Source organism: Colias croceus, chromosome 1 (genome assembly GCF_905220415.1).
Source record: "Colias croceus chromosome 1, ilColCroc2.1".
Lineage (NCBI taxonomy): Eukaryota > Metazoa > Arthropoda > Insecta > Lepidoptera > Pieridae > Colias > Colias croceus.
Window position 1 is genome coordinate 12,686,011 of NC_059537.1, and position 14,193 is coordinate 12,700,203.

At 32.8% G+C, this 14,193-nt stretch overlaps 2 protein-coding genes and 1 non-coding gene across 3 annotated transcripts; all 3 read right to left on the minus strand.

Moving 5' to 3' along the window:
- Positions 1–1,603: 1,603 nt before the first annotated feature.
- On the minus strand, positions 1,604–2,276 carry LOC123705967 (glycine-rich cell wall structural protein). The gene is made up of 2 exons (XM_045655092.1): positions 2,270–2,276; positions 1,604–2,040 (listed from the first exon to the last, which is right to left on the minus strand). The coding sequence occupies exons 1-2, from the start codon at positions 2,274–2,276 to the stop codon at positions 1,604–1,606; spliced, it is 444 nt and encodes a 147-aa protein (XP_045511048.1).
- A 5,636-nt stretch (positions 2,277–7,912) lies between these two features.
- Positions 7,913–9,357, minus strand: LOC123694571 (ctenidin-3-like). The gene is made up of 3 exons (XM_045640039.1): positions 9,152–9,357; positions 8,534–8,815; positions 7,913–8,033 (listed from the first exon to the last, which is right to left on the minus strand). Exons 1-2 carry the CDS (start codon positions 9,213–9,215, stop codon positions 8,547–8,549), a joined length of 333 nt encoding a protein of 110 aa, XP_045495995.1. The 5' UTR covers positions 9,216–9,357; the 3' UTR covers positions 7,913–8,033; positions 8,534–8,546.
- Positions 9,358–13,616: 4,259 nt separating this feature from the next.
- Positions 13,617–13,735, minus strand: LOC123698033. The gene has a single exon (XR_006752340.1). It is a non-coding gene; the product is annotated as a 5S ribosomal RNA (ribosomal RNA).
- Between the last annotated feature and the right edge of the window lie 458 nt (positions 13,736–14,193).

The window sequence follows — 14,193 nt, forward strand, 5'->3', positions numbered from 1 at the left end:
AGACAGACAGACAGACAGACAAAAATTTTTTTAATCACATATTTGGGTTTGGTATCGATCCAGTAACACCCCCTGCTATTTATTTTTTCAATATTTTCAATGTACAGAATTGACCCTTCTACAGATTTATTATATGTATAGATTAAATTAAGTAATTGCTTGACAAGGATAATATGAGATGAAAGTTCAATTTCAGTTCCATCTGTGTTGCAGAACCGTGTGAAATAAGTAATTTAAATAAATTGGTACCTATTTTTGATACACTTTCTCTGCCCTAACATAATATTCTGTTATAACAAGCTGTGCCCAGCGGTTTTACTCCATTGTTCCATTTCTATTGATTTTAGCATGATAATATATAGCGATATAGCCTTCCTCGATAAATGGACTATCTCTAACTATCTCGAAAAGTGAAATAATTTTCCAAATCAGACCAATGGTTACTGAGATTAGTGCGTCAAAGCCAACAAACAAACTCTTCAGATTTTTAACATAACATGTAACAATACATGTAATCTGTAGTTATTCTTTTTTTAATTATTTGCGAGTATGTACTCGGTACAGTAAAATTTCCTTAAATTTGTTTGTACCCCAATAATATACATTTGATATAGATTAATATAAATGCTGATTTATACAGAAAACGAATAAAAAAAAACTAAACTACATATCTACTTACTAAAATAAGTAGGTATCTAAAAGTATATTACCCCACTTAAAAACAGGTATTTTAGTATAACGTGGTTTGCAAAAATAAAACATTAAAATTTTCGTAAATAATCTATTTTATAAAAAATACAATTTAATGGCGAGATGTTATAACTATATCACATTGTCTGCTTATTGCACTGGGCACTTTGGTTTCACCGCCATGTTCTCGATATGAAGATTAACGTCTGAAAATAATGAAATAAAGTGTTATTTAACTGCTACCATAAACTAAATATTTACTACATGAATCTTTCGGCATGTAGATTTATACATCGTGATTAAACTCAGAGCATATCATGACGTTTAAAATATTTTACAAGAATGTCCCAAAAATTTAGTTCATTACTGTCTTACTACAAAAAACTTTAGACTGGGTTTAACTTTAAGTGCGGGTTCTCTTTACTCTGGTTTTGTCGTATTTCACAAAGACAATTATTAAAGTGACATTTCCCTGGTTTAAAGTTAGACAGTGTTTAAATTGTTTTGTGGTAAGACCATATTAGTCTTTCACTTCTGATACAGATTAGGATTTATTTGTAGATATGCTGGTCATATTGTACCTATCATTTAACTTTCTGATTATTTTACTCATTGTTCTTAAAGATTAGTTTTTTTCCACTCTTCAATCGATGATCAAGCAATGTGGACCACAAAATGGGATATTAGAAATATTTCGATAAAAACCTATTTTTTAACTAAACAGTTTTAAAAAACCTTGACTGTGGATGCCTTGACACATCAAGGCATCCACAGTCGGATAAGTATACGATAGCTACTAATTACTATGTACATGTATTTCAAGACATTGTGGATACAAACTTTATAATTAAACATTATTAAAATTCAAAATAAACTTTAAGAAATTATATTTATATAAAGTATTGCCTAGAACTCACCCGTATTTGCCTCCCGAGCTAGCGTGAGCGCTAGCACTGGAGCTGGCGCTGGAACCGCCATATCCGCCGTGACCGCCATAGCCACCGCTTCCGTGACCGCCGTTACCGCCGCCCAGACCGCCGCCGTTTCCGCCTCCCAGACCGCCGCCGTGACCACCGCCTCCTCCGAGACCGCCGCCGTGTCCACCGCCTAGACCACCTCCGTTTCCACCGCCGAGGCCGCCTCCGTGACCACCGCCGTTTCCACCGCCAAGGCCGCCTCCGTGACCGCCTCCTAATCCACCGCCGTTTCCGCCTCCCAATCCACCGCCGTTTCCACCGCCCAAACCCCCGCCGTGACCGCCGCCGTTTCCTCCCCCGAGACCGCCTCCGTGACCACCGCCTCCTCCGAGGCCACCGCCGTGACCACCTCCGAGGCCACCACCGCCACCACCTGTAACAGTTGTTAGAGGATCAGTACATAAAGAGATTTTGCACTATGCTTTGCGATGTTTCTTGGATACTATAATATTTTTGTATTAATTAGTGATAAATTTTAAATATGTTATTTGCTAAATGTGTCCTTTCAAGTTTTGCTTATGCTTTGCGATGTGATGTGTAATTTAGTTTTTATGTTAGTGATAAAGTTTAAAAATTGTGAGTACCTACCTAATTTGCTAAACGTGTCATTTCAAGGTTTATCTACTTATGAAATTTAAGCAATTTTAATTAAAACCTATAATTAACAGTGCTGTCTAATTTGTAATATTTAAAAAACTTTTTTACTATGTACTTTTTATAGTATTTAATTGATACGATCGTCTAATAGCACAATTTATTGTAATGTATTAGCAAAAGTTCCTTACCTCCTAAACCACCGCCGGCGCCTTTACCGCCGCCGAAACCACCGCCAAAACCGCCACCTCCGCCGCCGCCACCGCCGCCGCCTCCTCCGAAACCGCCACCAAAACCACCGCCCTTACCGCCTCCACCGCCGCCGCCGCCGCCGAAACCACCACCGTTACCACCGTAACCTAGAATTAAAAGAAGAATGATTTGTTATATACATATACATATTTAAAAAAAAATAGGATAAATACTAATACAGAAATATACTTAGGTCCAATATAAGGGCAGGACTTTTCAGGTATTATTTTCTGCGATACCTACAATTATTTTACTACACCAAGCATTTAGTAGTGAACAGGTTTATATAGATTTACTAATAACATTCGTAAATAATATGTAGTACCCATGCTTCATGAAAGACTATAAAAAATAATAAGTTAAATACTATAAAAATCGTCAAGAACCAATTTCTGGCGGAACATCATATAATTTATGTAAAATAGACTATCCTCGGAAAATTTTGCAAAATTAAATACTGCATTAGTTTACACGTTTTTTGTTATTAAATCCTTTTGGCGTGGGTTTTTACTATTAGATACAATTATTATAAAAGGTTTATTGATAGAAATGACTCATGTACCCCAGATAACAGATTAGTTTTTATTTATCTAATATATAAAAATCAATGCCACTTTTCGTTGTAATTCCATAACTCGAGAACGGCTGAACCGATTTCGATAATTCTTTTTTTATTATATTCCTTGAAGTACGAGGATGGTTCTTATGTAGAGAAAACGTTAATATGTACCACGGGCGAAGCCGGGGCGGACCGCTAGTAGGTTATGATTATAATAAGTGTAACTACTTACTTAATTATGAAGTATTAATTATTAAAACTGAAGTTGACATAATAATTATTAATTTAAAAATGAAATGAGTACGTCATTTACATTTTTTGTCTGGTTGTGAAAATTTGATTAGATTCTATTGTTTACATTAATTATAAGAGCTGTTTATAAATTTGGAATTATGAGTGAGAATAAGCATACAAAATATACCTATCTAAAATACATACTATAAATTATAATATTATGTACAAAGTTTCCTTAAATCGACGCTAAGTGTCTATTATGCGCGACCTAAAAGACTAATTCCAGATATTGAGAAGTATGTATTACATCAATTTAAAATTATCCTCCATAAATATTAAAATATAGACAGTTGTAAACAGTAATTAATTATAAATAAAATGGCCTTCGATGCACAAGATGTATTATCAAACATATCCTGTTCGAACAACACACTAAGAAAAACCTTCGCAAGAAAACTGTGGCACAATGGTCATGTATTGTTTAGTTAACTTTGGAGTTTCCATGACTCATTTACATCTTTATGGGATAATATACACAAAAACAAAACTGATAAAAACATCGGTTTTACTGGTTTCGCAGAAATTTTTATTTTGAATATAAAATTTAAAAGAAAACTTTATATAGGCACCAATGAGGAATAGGAGAGAAAAAGAGCACCGCGTTAATATAATTATTAAGGTAGGATTATACATTATGTATGAGCAATAATAGTATGTAGAAAGAAAGTGCCATTTCCATTAAGCTTTTCAACACAAACTACTTAGGCATTATAAGATCATGGTTATTAAAAATCTAACACTAGATTTTTCTTAAATTTCTACCATACATCTTTCTACTTTCGCCACATCCTTTTAATGTAAGGGAAATTAACTTTCAGGACAATAATTAGTCTTCTGGTCCTAGAATGGTCCTATATCTCCTGTATTGGATGAACCGTTGCCACATTACAATTGAACAAACGAACTAAACTAAACTAATTAATCACTGAAATTTTATCCAAAGCTCTATTTAGAAATAAAATGCAATATAATTACCCGGTGCAGCGTACACACAAACAGCGAGCCCTAAGGCCGCACAGGCTACTGCAAGTTTCGCCATTACAATTGAACTACGAAGTCCAACCACATCCCGCCGTTTATATAATCAGATTCTGACCGAGCTTATGTCATGAGCTAGTAAATGTTTACAGTACACACTTCAGTTTTTGTTGTTTGCGAATTTTTTGTGCTAATTTTTAGCGAGAATACTCAGGTCGACTCGAAGTGGGTGACTATTAATGTATTGATTTTCGTGGTTAATAATGTGTGTGACCTTTTTATGATCTTTTTAAAGATCATAAATAATTAATAACTCAGCCCCCGGAATCACAGACACAATAGAAAATCTATTGTGTCGTGGCCCGATGGGGCGCTCGGGGCTCAATGGGTTAAAAGCTAGGATAAATATCGATTGGCATTTTCAATAAATTATTTGATAAAATAGGTAGGTAGATCTATTATTAGTATTTTGCGAAACTAAAGCAATTATTGAACCAGAACTTTTATAAATCAGTAAGTACTTATAATATTATATGTTAAGATTTTTTCGTTAGGTTAGGTTTCTGCCCTATTTACCCATTTTCGTGTTTTCTCTACATAAGAACCTGCCGGGTGTCATACTCTTTTCTCAATTAAAATTCATTTAATTTATGTCACAAATCCTTTTATTCCAGTTTGAAAGTTAAGATGACTCTTAATGACGGCGAATCCAACAACAACTTTCAAATTAAAATTATTTTCATACACACTCTAGATCTACATAGGTATTATTCAAATTAGGGACAACGTTGCATCTGCGGCGTAGCTTCACGACATAGTATAAAACGAAGTCGCTTTCTCTGTCCCTATGTCCCTATGTATAAACTACACAACGGATTTTGATGCAGTTTTTAATAGATAGAGTGATTCAAGAGGAAGGTTTAAGTATATAATTTAATTGGTTTTAGACAAAGCGGGCGAAGCCGCGGGCGGAAAGCTAGTCAACAATAAAGTAAAAGAAAAATATGGAAATATCCTTCAATTATGCCAGTGAAGCTTCGTGCAGAAAGCATAATAACTGTATCAATAAATAATTATTATAAGTAAACCTTTTTGATATTTATTTTCTTTGAATAAATGATACCTATTTTAATATTATATTTTCGTTTTATTTATCTCCTATCGGCTATCTATGAAGGTAAGTCAAGATTTATTTATATATTAATTCACAATGGGAAAATCTGTTACACCTAGATATACAAAAAGACCAAAAAGACCTTTATACAGACATTCACATACAAATACCCATTTTAAATATTCTGAAATTTTCCTACAAATTTTGTATTTAAAAGTTACGTTTATTTTTATACTTTTTTACGGCCATTCAACCCGAATTGAACAAAGCACTTCAAAGGAGGTAAAAAATTATGATTTATTTTGATTACAAATTCATGCAATTTGCTTTACCATGTCTGATATAGGATAAATCTATTAAAGACTTGCGGTATTGTGGTTAGAAACTATAGGTACCTAAATCATGCGTGAATGAATATCATAATATGCTTGGTTATATGCAAATCAGTAATGCAAATCAGTATGCATAAAATAATTATTCTAGTTACTCTGCACATTCAAAAGTATTTGATACAGTTGACAAGGTTAAGTTATGTGGTGGTTAAGTATAGTTTGTTCTGTGTCTGAGTGTTAATTATCTAAATAAGTATTTATTTAAAATTATGTATGTATGTTCATCACCCATTTGGTTTCCATAATCACAAGCGAAAGGTTAGTATGGGATCAGATCGTGCCGTGTGTGAAAAATGTCCTGAAATATTTATTTATCTTCGTACTGCTTTAATTCATTTATATAAGAAAAAATATTAGGTTTTTATGTCGGTGTGTCTGTATGGACCAAATATGAAATTGTTTGCAATGTGATTAATGCCAAACAATAGTAACAATAAAATCACAAGATTTTTTATTTAAAACTAATATTTAATTATATTCGTCTTTGCTAGATATTAATAACAAGATGTAAGTCCAAGACGTGTTCAGATTGCAATCTGATAAAATGCATACTATCAACTATGATTATTTAATTTAAAATAACAAATTATTACTCGGTCTATAAGACAAAAGAAAATTTATAGTGTAGTTATTTTTCTTCAACAAATCCGACTCATCAAGATGTTTTCATTTACTTATAGAGCAGTGGCAATAATCTATACTCTAATCTACGAGTGGAGCTACGAGGGTGAAACCGCGCGGAGCAGCTAGTATTTATTATATGTGGCACTTCCTGAGCGCTAATATCCTATTTACACCTTTTTACTTATAATATCAACTCAAAAGCTTAACATTATGATAAAAGTTTAAAAAAACATTTCCTTGGATTAAAAAAAAAATATTTTTCAATCACTTGAGACGTACTTGAGATGTTGAATTAAAAGAAAAAAAGGCATTGCCTTTGTCTAACCTTTGTCGAACTTATTGACGTGACAACGTCTTATAATTCGATAGAGCCGGCTGCACGACCGAAAAAACATGACTCATGCGGCGTTACCTCGCTCTGAGGCGTTCCAGCGTAAGCGAGACCGCGGAACGAGCGACAAAAAAAGCACAATCGTTGTCACGTTCAACTATCGTCAGTAAACCGACTTTACAGACAACCATTTTTTTTCCTCTGTATCTATCCAGTACTTTTGTTGTTGTTATGTAGTTTTTATTTAAATACTTTAACCTATTAAAGCAACAGAGTATGTACTATGTATTTGATTATATAATATTATCAGAATTGAAATATAATTATATCGAGATTGAAATACAATTTGCAATGCATGAGTATAAACCCATTTAAGAATACATTACCCAAGAATAGGTGGATTAAAATTTAAATAATAAGAATAAAAAAATACGTCTTCTAATGTTTATAGCACTAATTATTTCATTATTTTCATAGAGGAAATCACGAATGCGCTCTCGGGGAATCCTCAATACCCAAATTATTTTATACATATTTAATGAGCCTTATTCGAGATAATATTTTTAAAAATATGTATGGAAACCTTATTTTGCTAGTAATTTTATGATATCATATAACAGATTGAAAAAGAAAACATTATAATATATTTTATTGTCTGTCCCTTATTTTTTTTTAATTGTCGATAGGGAAGAGCTTGACCACAAGCACTATCTCGCCTGATGTTAAGCTGAGATGTGGTCTAAGATAATTATCATTATTATAATGTAGTAAGCAACTACTATGTAAGGAGGCTGCACATCTAAGGTTGTGACGTATTAGGCCGAAAACGGGCCATTAGCGGAAATAATTCGTGTAGTTTTGAAAATCGCTACAGTTATTCTAGAGAAAAAAAATCTTTAAAATGGTCCTTTGAACACCCCCTACACCCTTAGCTCACCCTCCACTCTTGAGAACTTTTGATATGATCATCTGGACATGTCAAGGACGAGACAAAGATACGACAAGGTAACTGTAGCGATTTTCAAAACTACACGATTTATTTGGGCTTCACGATAAATTTTACTAATTTTCTAGACTATTTATCCTTTCTTTTAAATAAAACAGCAATGATTGTTAAAATAATTTATTTATTTCTATGTATTTATTACAATTATACACTATGATGAATTTATTTTAAACGTAATGGTCGTAAGTTGGTATCAGCGTGATCTCGTCTGCTATCTGATTTCTGAAATTATAAGAATCGATGTTAATTGTTATATTGGTTATTAACCAACTTGATCATAATTAAAAAACTAAAAACCTTCGATATCTAATTAGGAAAAAAATGTAGATAGGTTTCTTTTTCAAAACTTTTAGGCTATAGGGTAAAACCGGGATAGATAGACCCCCCACTTTTTGAAATAGCCTTATTATTTAAAAAATATTAATATGAATAAAATATTCCTGATCTTGGTAATTTTGTCAGCTGTTTGATTTTCAATGTGCCAAATAAAAATTTTTTCGGGGTAATTCCAATAATTTTACATGTGACGCAATTGATACTTATAATCAATACTCTGAAGAGGTTTTTAAGAAATTACCATTGTTCACAGTAAATATTTCGTGCAGCTTTTTTGTTAAGCAGATTCGACTTTATTTACTTTCTACTATTAGCATGCTCAATTACAAATTTTATTCAGTCACCATAATGTGTATATTATGTACAATATATAATATTTCTCATACCGCAATTTCGGCATTATTTCCCGTAGCCGTAACCGCCGCCGCCGCCACCGCCGCCGCCACCACCGCCTCCGCCGCCTCCGCCGAAACCGTAACCGTAACCGCCTCCTCCACCGCCGCCGCCGCCTCCGAAACCGCCGCCGTGACCACCGCCGTGGCTTATCCCATGGCTGAAGCCTCGACCTCCCCCATAACCACCGCCGTGACCACCGCCGTAACCACCGCCGTGGCCGCCGTAACCGCCGTGACCGCGGTTGTAACCGTGACCTTTGCTTTTAAAGTGAGCTGAAACATATTGCATATAAAACATATTTAAAAATTGTTATTATGAACTGCAATTAATGTTGAAAGAATGACAAAATATAGTCGTCTGGATATTGTTTTACGGGCGGCTTGTTTCCTGCCTTGCTCTTTGTCATAACGAAGAATACACAACATGAATAAGATGTAGTCATTACACAGGTATTTTTTTTCTAAACAAATAATTCATTAATGTTTTTGCTTTCATCAGAGAACTACTTCGTGCATTTTAAGATCTTAACTCCAACATAATTCCAAACACTAACGATAACAATACACTTTTAACTTTTTAAAACTAGTGACAAAAGTTTAAATATTTACTTGGTGCGGCTTGAACGTAAACTAATATCCCAACCAGCAAGCAGACTGTTAATATTTTCGCCATCTCGACAAAACTACATGAATCTTTTACGTTTTTGCCTTATATAGCAAAGATGTACCAGAAACCGGCAAACTGAGCGGTTTTGTGAAGCGAATTATGAGCGTGTCTAATTGCTTTATGCTAATGGTCTTTAATACTACCTGTAACCTCTACTTATACAACGGGTATACCTGTATACCCGACGAGATGGGACTTTTATAGACCCCTAATATGACATAATCGATGTAGATAAAAAACTCCAATCAACGATAATAAGCATCGACATATTGAACTTCATTCGAGTGTGTTATTAAATATATTAAAAAAGCTAAGTATTGACGTTGGAAAAAAAAGTTTTGCGGTTTATGTATGGTTTTTTGAGTTTGAATTTAGTTGCGTTATTTGTAAAACGTTTGGTACGAATACTTCAATCTATGTGCCAGTCCCACAAACTCTCCGTAATAAGTATATAGTCTATGCTCTTAACTAAGGTATACAAAAACATCTCGCTTTAACATATATGTTTTTTATATAAAAAATAAACAAACCGTAATATAAGAACAACGCTGAATGTATTTCCGGGTTATAATATTATTGTGGATCGAGCTTCTCAAACCACAAAACAGAGCAAGTTTTTTTGTTTATGCTCAAACGCTGCGTCAATCATACCATATTTTAATCATATAATTTTCGATATTTGAATCAATTTTTTGAAATAAATCATAACTAATATCAGACATGCGAAAGAAACTCTTCTTCAGGCGCCTCAACCACTGAACTGATTTGGATGTTCCCGAATAATTTATTTATTTTAAACAATTAGATGACAGGGATCCATCATCCATTAATGTTAGTTCGTAACTTATAATCTAATGTTAGTAAATATTAAAAATACTAATCACAATACTAATTATAAGTTGACGGGGAACCTTATGCGTAAACCTGTCGCTTTGAATGAACAATGGAAATCCCATGGGAACGGAAAACATGCGTGTTTTCCTGTAGGTACTAGGTAACTTGACGAATACTCGGTTGCGGGCGAAAAGCTAAATCTAATCAATTTAAATTCACATGTATGTCAGTTCATTTCTTAGTATCAAATGTAAATAAAACCTCGATTGCATAATACTGTTTACATTTATTCGCTTTACATTCACAGAAATACATTCAATGTGAACATTTAATTAGTACTTCAGTGAGAAGTCTATACCCTTTATATAAAATGTATGTAAACAGTTCCATAGATGTATTATAACTAGCTTTCCACCCGCAGCTTCGCCTGCGCAATCAAAGAAAAACCCGCATAGTCCCCGTTCCCGTGGGATTTCCGGTATAAAACCTTTCCTATTTCCTAGGGTAAAAAGTAGCTTATGTCCTTTCTCGGGTATCAAAATATCTCCATACCAAATTTGATGAAAATTAGTTCAGTAGTTTAGGCGTGATTGAGTAACAGACAGACATACAGAGTTAGTTTCGCATTTATAATATTAGTAGGTAAGTATGGATTTATAATACTCATAATATGATGTGTTTCAAATGAAAATGCATGGAATTGCGCCTTGCGTTGACGTCGCGTCGCTGGGAAATCGGAAAATCGGTTAGCTAGATTCATTAAAACAAGAAATATTAATACGCAAATAATTCACGAAAAACAAGAAAACACGTGGAAAAACTATGTAAATATTTTTGTTGATTTCCGCACTTTTTATCGAGCTTTGACATATTATGAAGGTCGTTGACGCAGTTCTTCTTCTGTGTATATTATGAACTATTTCCTTCATTTCCTTACTTTTGATATAAAATATAGGAATAGGTAGTAGGTACACAGTCAATTTTGTATTTATAATGATTGTATTTCAGTAAAGATCTAGACTCTAGACTCTAGAGGCTGTATTTGGTCAACCTTTTCTCACCTATTATTTATTCGAAAAATGAGGCCTTAAACCTGAAGAAATATATATTTTTTTAATTTATAAAAGTACTGATTTTTGCACGCCTCATAAGCGAAGCGTTGAGGTGGGTACTACTGTCACTTCGCGCAAAACATCTGATTTTTCAAACTTAAAATGTCTTTATGTATCATACATTGCACTTGTAAGATAATACATACACACACATATTAAGAAAAAACACTATTTTTAATATTCATGATATTTTTGATGTCAGTTTTGTTATTTAAACTAGTTAAAAAACAGTTTAAAAAAGTTCTGTCTTGCACGTCCGTGTGTCTGTATGTGCGGAGGATTTTCTTGTTAACACGATAGCGACCGAAATACTTTACTAATCGAGTCTTTTTTTTTCTCTTACGCTTGAGTATGCTCAGGAATAGAACCCTTTCATTTTTCAGGGTCTGATTCGATGTGGTTTAATTGTTATTAAATAAACAAAAAAAAATATCGACTGTTCTCCATAATTTTAGTATATCTATATATATTCTTTATTTTTTATTTTTTTTTATATTTATAGTGTACTCAAAATTCACCATTATAAACTCGATTCTTTATACTATAAGCCAAGGTTTAAAAAAATAAGTTGGTAGTCAGTCCCTTAAACCTGCGCAGTTTCACATCTAGGTGGGGCCACAAGAAAAATAGCTCAATTATTACGGTACCGCTTTTTTTACTTTTCCAACTGTTTTATTTTTTTTTTTTTATATTTATAGTGTACTCTTTATAAATAATCAATTTTATTGTAAAGGATGAGATTATGAGGCGTGCACTTTTGGATTTTCCAAACTATTTTATATTTTCGGATAACTCCCACTTTTTGCATCAAATACGTTTTAGTTACAATAAAGGCAAGCAAGTGTTATTGACCTGAGACCTTGATAAAATCCAATTGTAGTGTTGTATTTTTCTTATTGTTTTTTTTAAGAGTTACCTACATGACTAATTGAGTATTAACGAAATATCATAAATAGGTACGTTGTTAATTTAATCCGGTAGTTATGCAAATATATCATCTGGTTTCATAGTTTTATCTTTAACTAGCTGTACCCCGCGGTGTCACCCGCATTGCTCCGCTCCTGTTGGTCTTAGCATGATGATATATTATAGCCTATAGGCGTCCTCGATAAATGGACTAACGAAAGAATTTTCAAATCGGACCAGTAGTTCCCGTGATTAGCGCGTTCAAACAAACCAACTCTTCAGTTTTATTATATTAGTATAGATATAGATTACTTATTTTATTCGTTTATGTAACCATCCTCGTTCTTGTTTGTAATTGCAAACAATTATTATTTTTGTGTTAAAATTCGAATACACACAAAAAAGCAGTAGTTACGTTATCAAAATGAAATAAATGAAAACGAATAATACTTATCAGCAAATATATAACTAATCAGCCTTTAATTAAAAGCTAGACTTAAATAAACTGAAAGTATATTTTACATTACCTAACAATCGATGTTATCTCGATCGTAAATAATAAATAACAATAAGCAAGGATACTGAAACTGCAATCGAATGTAGCCTTTTATTATTATAAATATTTTCAGTTTGATATTATTAGATAAATCATTGCAATTGTTCAGACTTCCTCATATTGACAAGTTGGTAAATCAGTCTCCTTGATCTAGCTTCTAATAAATAGTTCCTAGAACTAATACTAAATTGCAACGAAACTTGCGCTATATTTAAATAGATACACTTATTTTTTTACACTTTACACTTTGATGTATTGTAGTTTACTTATAAGTACTACTTGTAAGTTACTTATAAGTAAACTACAATACACTTAAAAAAATAAACATTAAACTCATGAAATTATTAATTAATACAACGACGTCAAATTAATACTTAAAAATCAAAATCTAAACTAGAAGGACCCGTGACATAAAATATACAAGCCTACAAAAATACAGATGAAGCTAATCTTCTTTTTTGTTTATGGCCTTCCCGATCCCAGTAGAGATGGATTGATGATGAAGCTAATAAAAGCAAATTAAAATCAGTATGACGTTATTTAATATATTTCATTTCGAACAGTATAATAATGAAATAATCAATTTAAATACAAAAAAATTCAAAGCAGGCGTAGTAAATACATTATATTCTTAGAATTATCGTATACGAATTGCGTGCTTAATTTATAAGGAAAACATAATCGTGATTAAAATCATTTAAGATGAAGACAACTATAATAATACATGGGCATTATTTAAATAAATGTAACAACTTCGTGACCTGTATAATGACCATGTCTTACTGGGTTTCCTGGGTTTACTTTAAAATAATTTTCCCTAGGATAGCTAAATTATAATTGTACTAAAAACTTAATACGGACTAATTGTCGCTTCGAATGATCCTTCCAGGAATATAATGCTCTCCCTATATAGGTTACTACATTACCTATTGTAACTTTACTCTTGACTATTAATAATCATAATAGAGTTTTACCATAAAGTGCCTCAAAAGTGCAAAAAGTCAACATCACGCGGTGTTCCCAGGCGGTCACCCATCCAAGTACTGACCGCGCCCGACGTTGCTTAACTTCGGTGATCGGACGAGAACCGGTGTATTCAACGTGGTATGGACGTTGGCGATTGCCATTGTATATTTTTTAAATACACATTACCACAGATAATAATATAATACTATATTGCCAATGCAAGACATGTATGTAGGTATTTCTTATAATATACAAAATAGTTGGTACTTCTGTGGATAAATTAAAAACTATATAGGTACCTACTTAGTATACCTATACTAAGTATAATTACCTAATTTCAATTTTTAAATTTTACCTTTTAATTCCCAATTTGAATGTTAATAATAATAAAACTCTATTCAAAAGAGCGTAATGTACAAATGTATTAACAATTGCCTATAATTACAAACTTATCGGATCCTCTTTACGATCAAGTTTTTTGTGCGTCTTTTTGTCGGTTTGTATTGCTATAGTGCGTTGATCGACTGAGTTTTTTGTATTCTACGAATTGATAAGTATCTTGTTTCTACGTAGACTTCGTGATCTGTTTTCAGGGTTACCAATTTATATT

Bases quoted from the DNA above. Each gene is read 5' to 3' on its own strand.
- LOC123694571 (XM_045640039.1), bottom strand. From the start codon at position 9,215: ATGGCGAAAATATTAACAGTCTGCTTGCTGGTTGGGATATTAGTTTAC. The intron at 8,816-9,151 runs GTAAATATTTAA...AATATGTTTCAG, and splicing joins TTACGTTCAAGCCGCACCAA to CTCACTTTAAAAGCAAAGGT.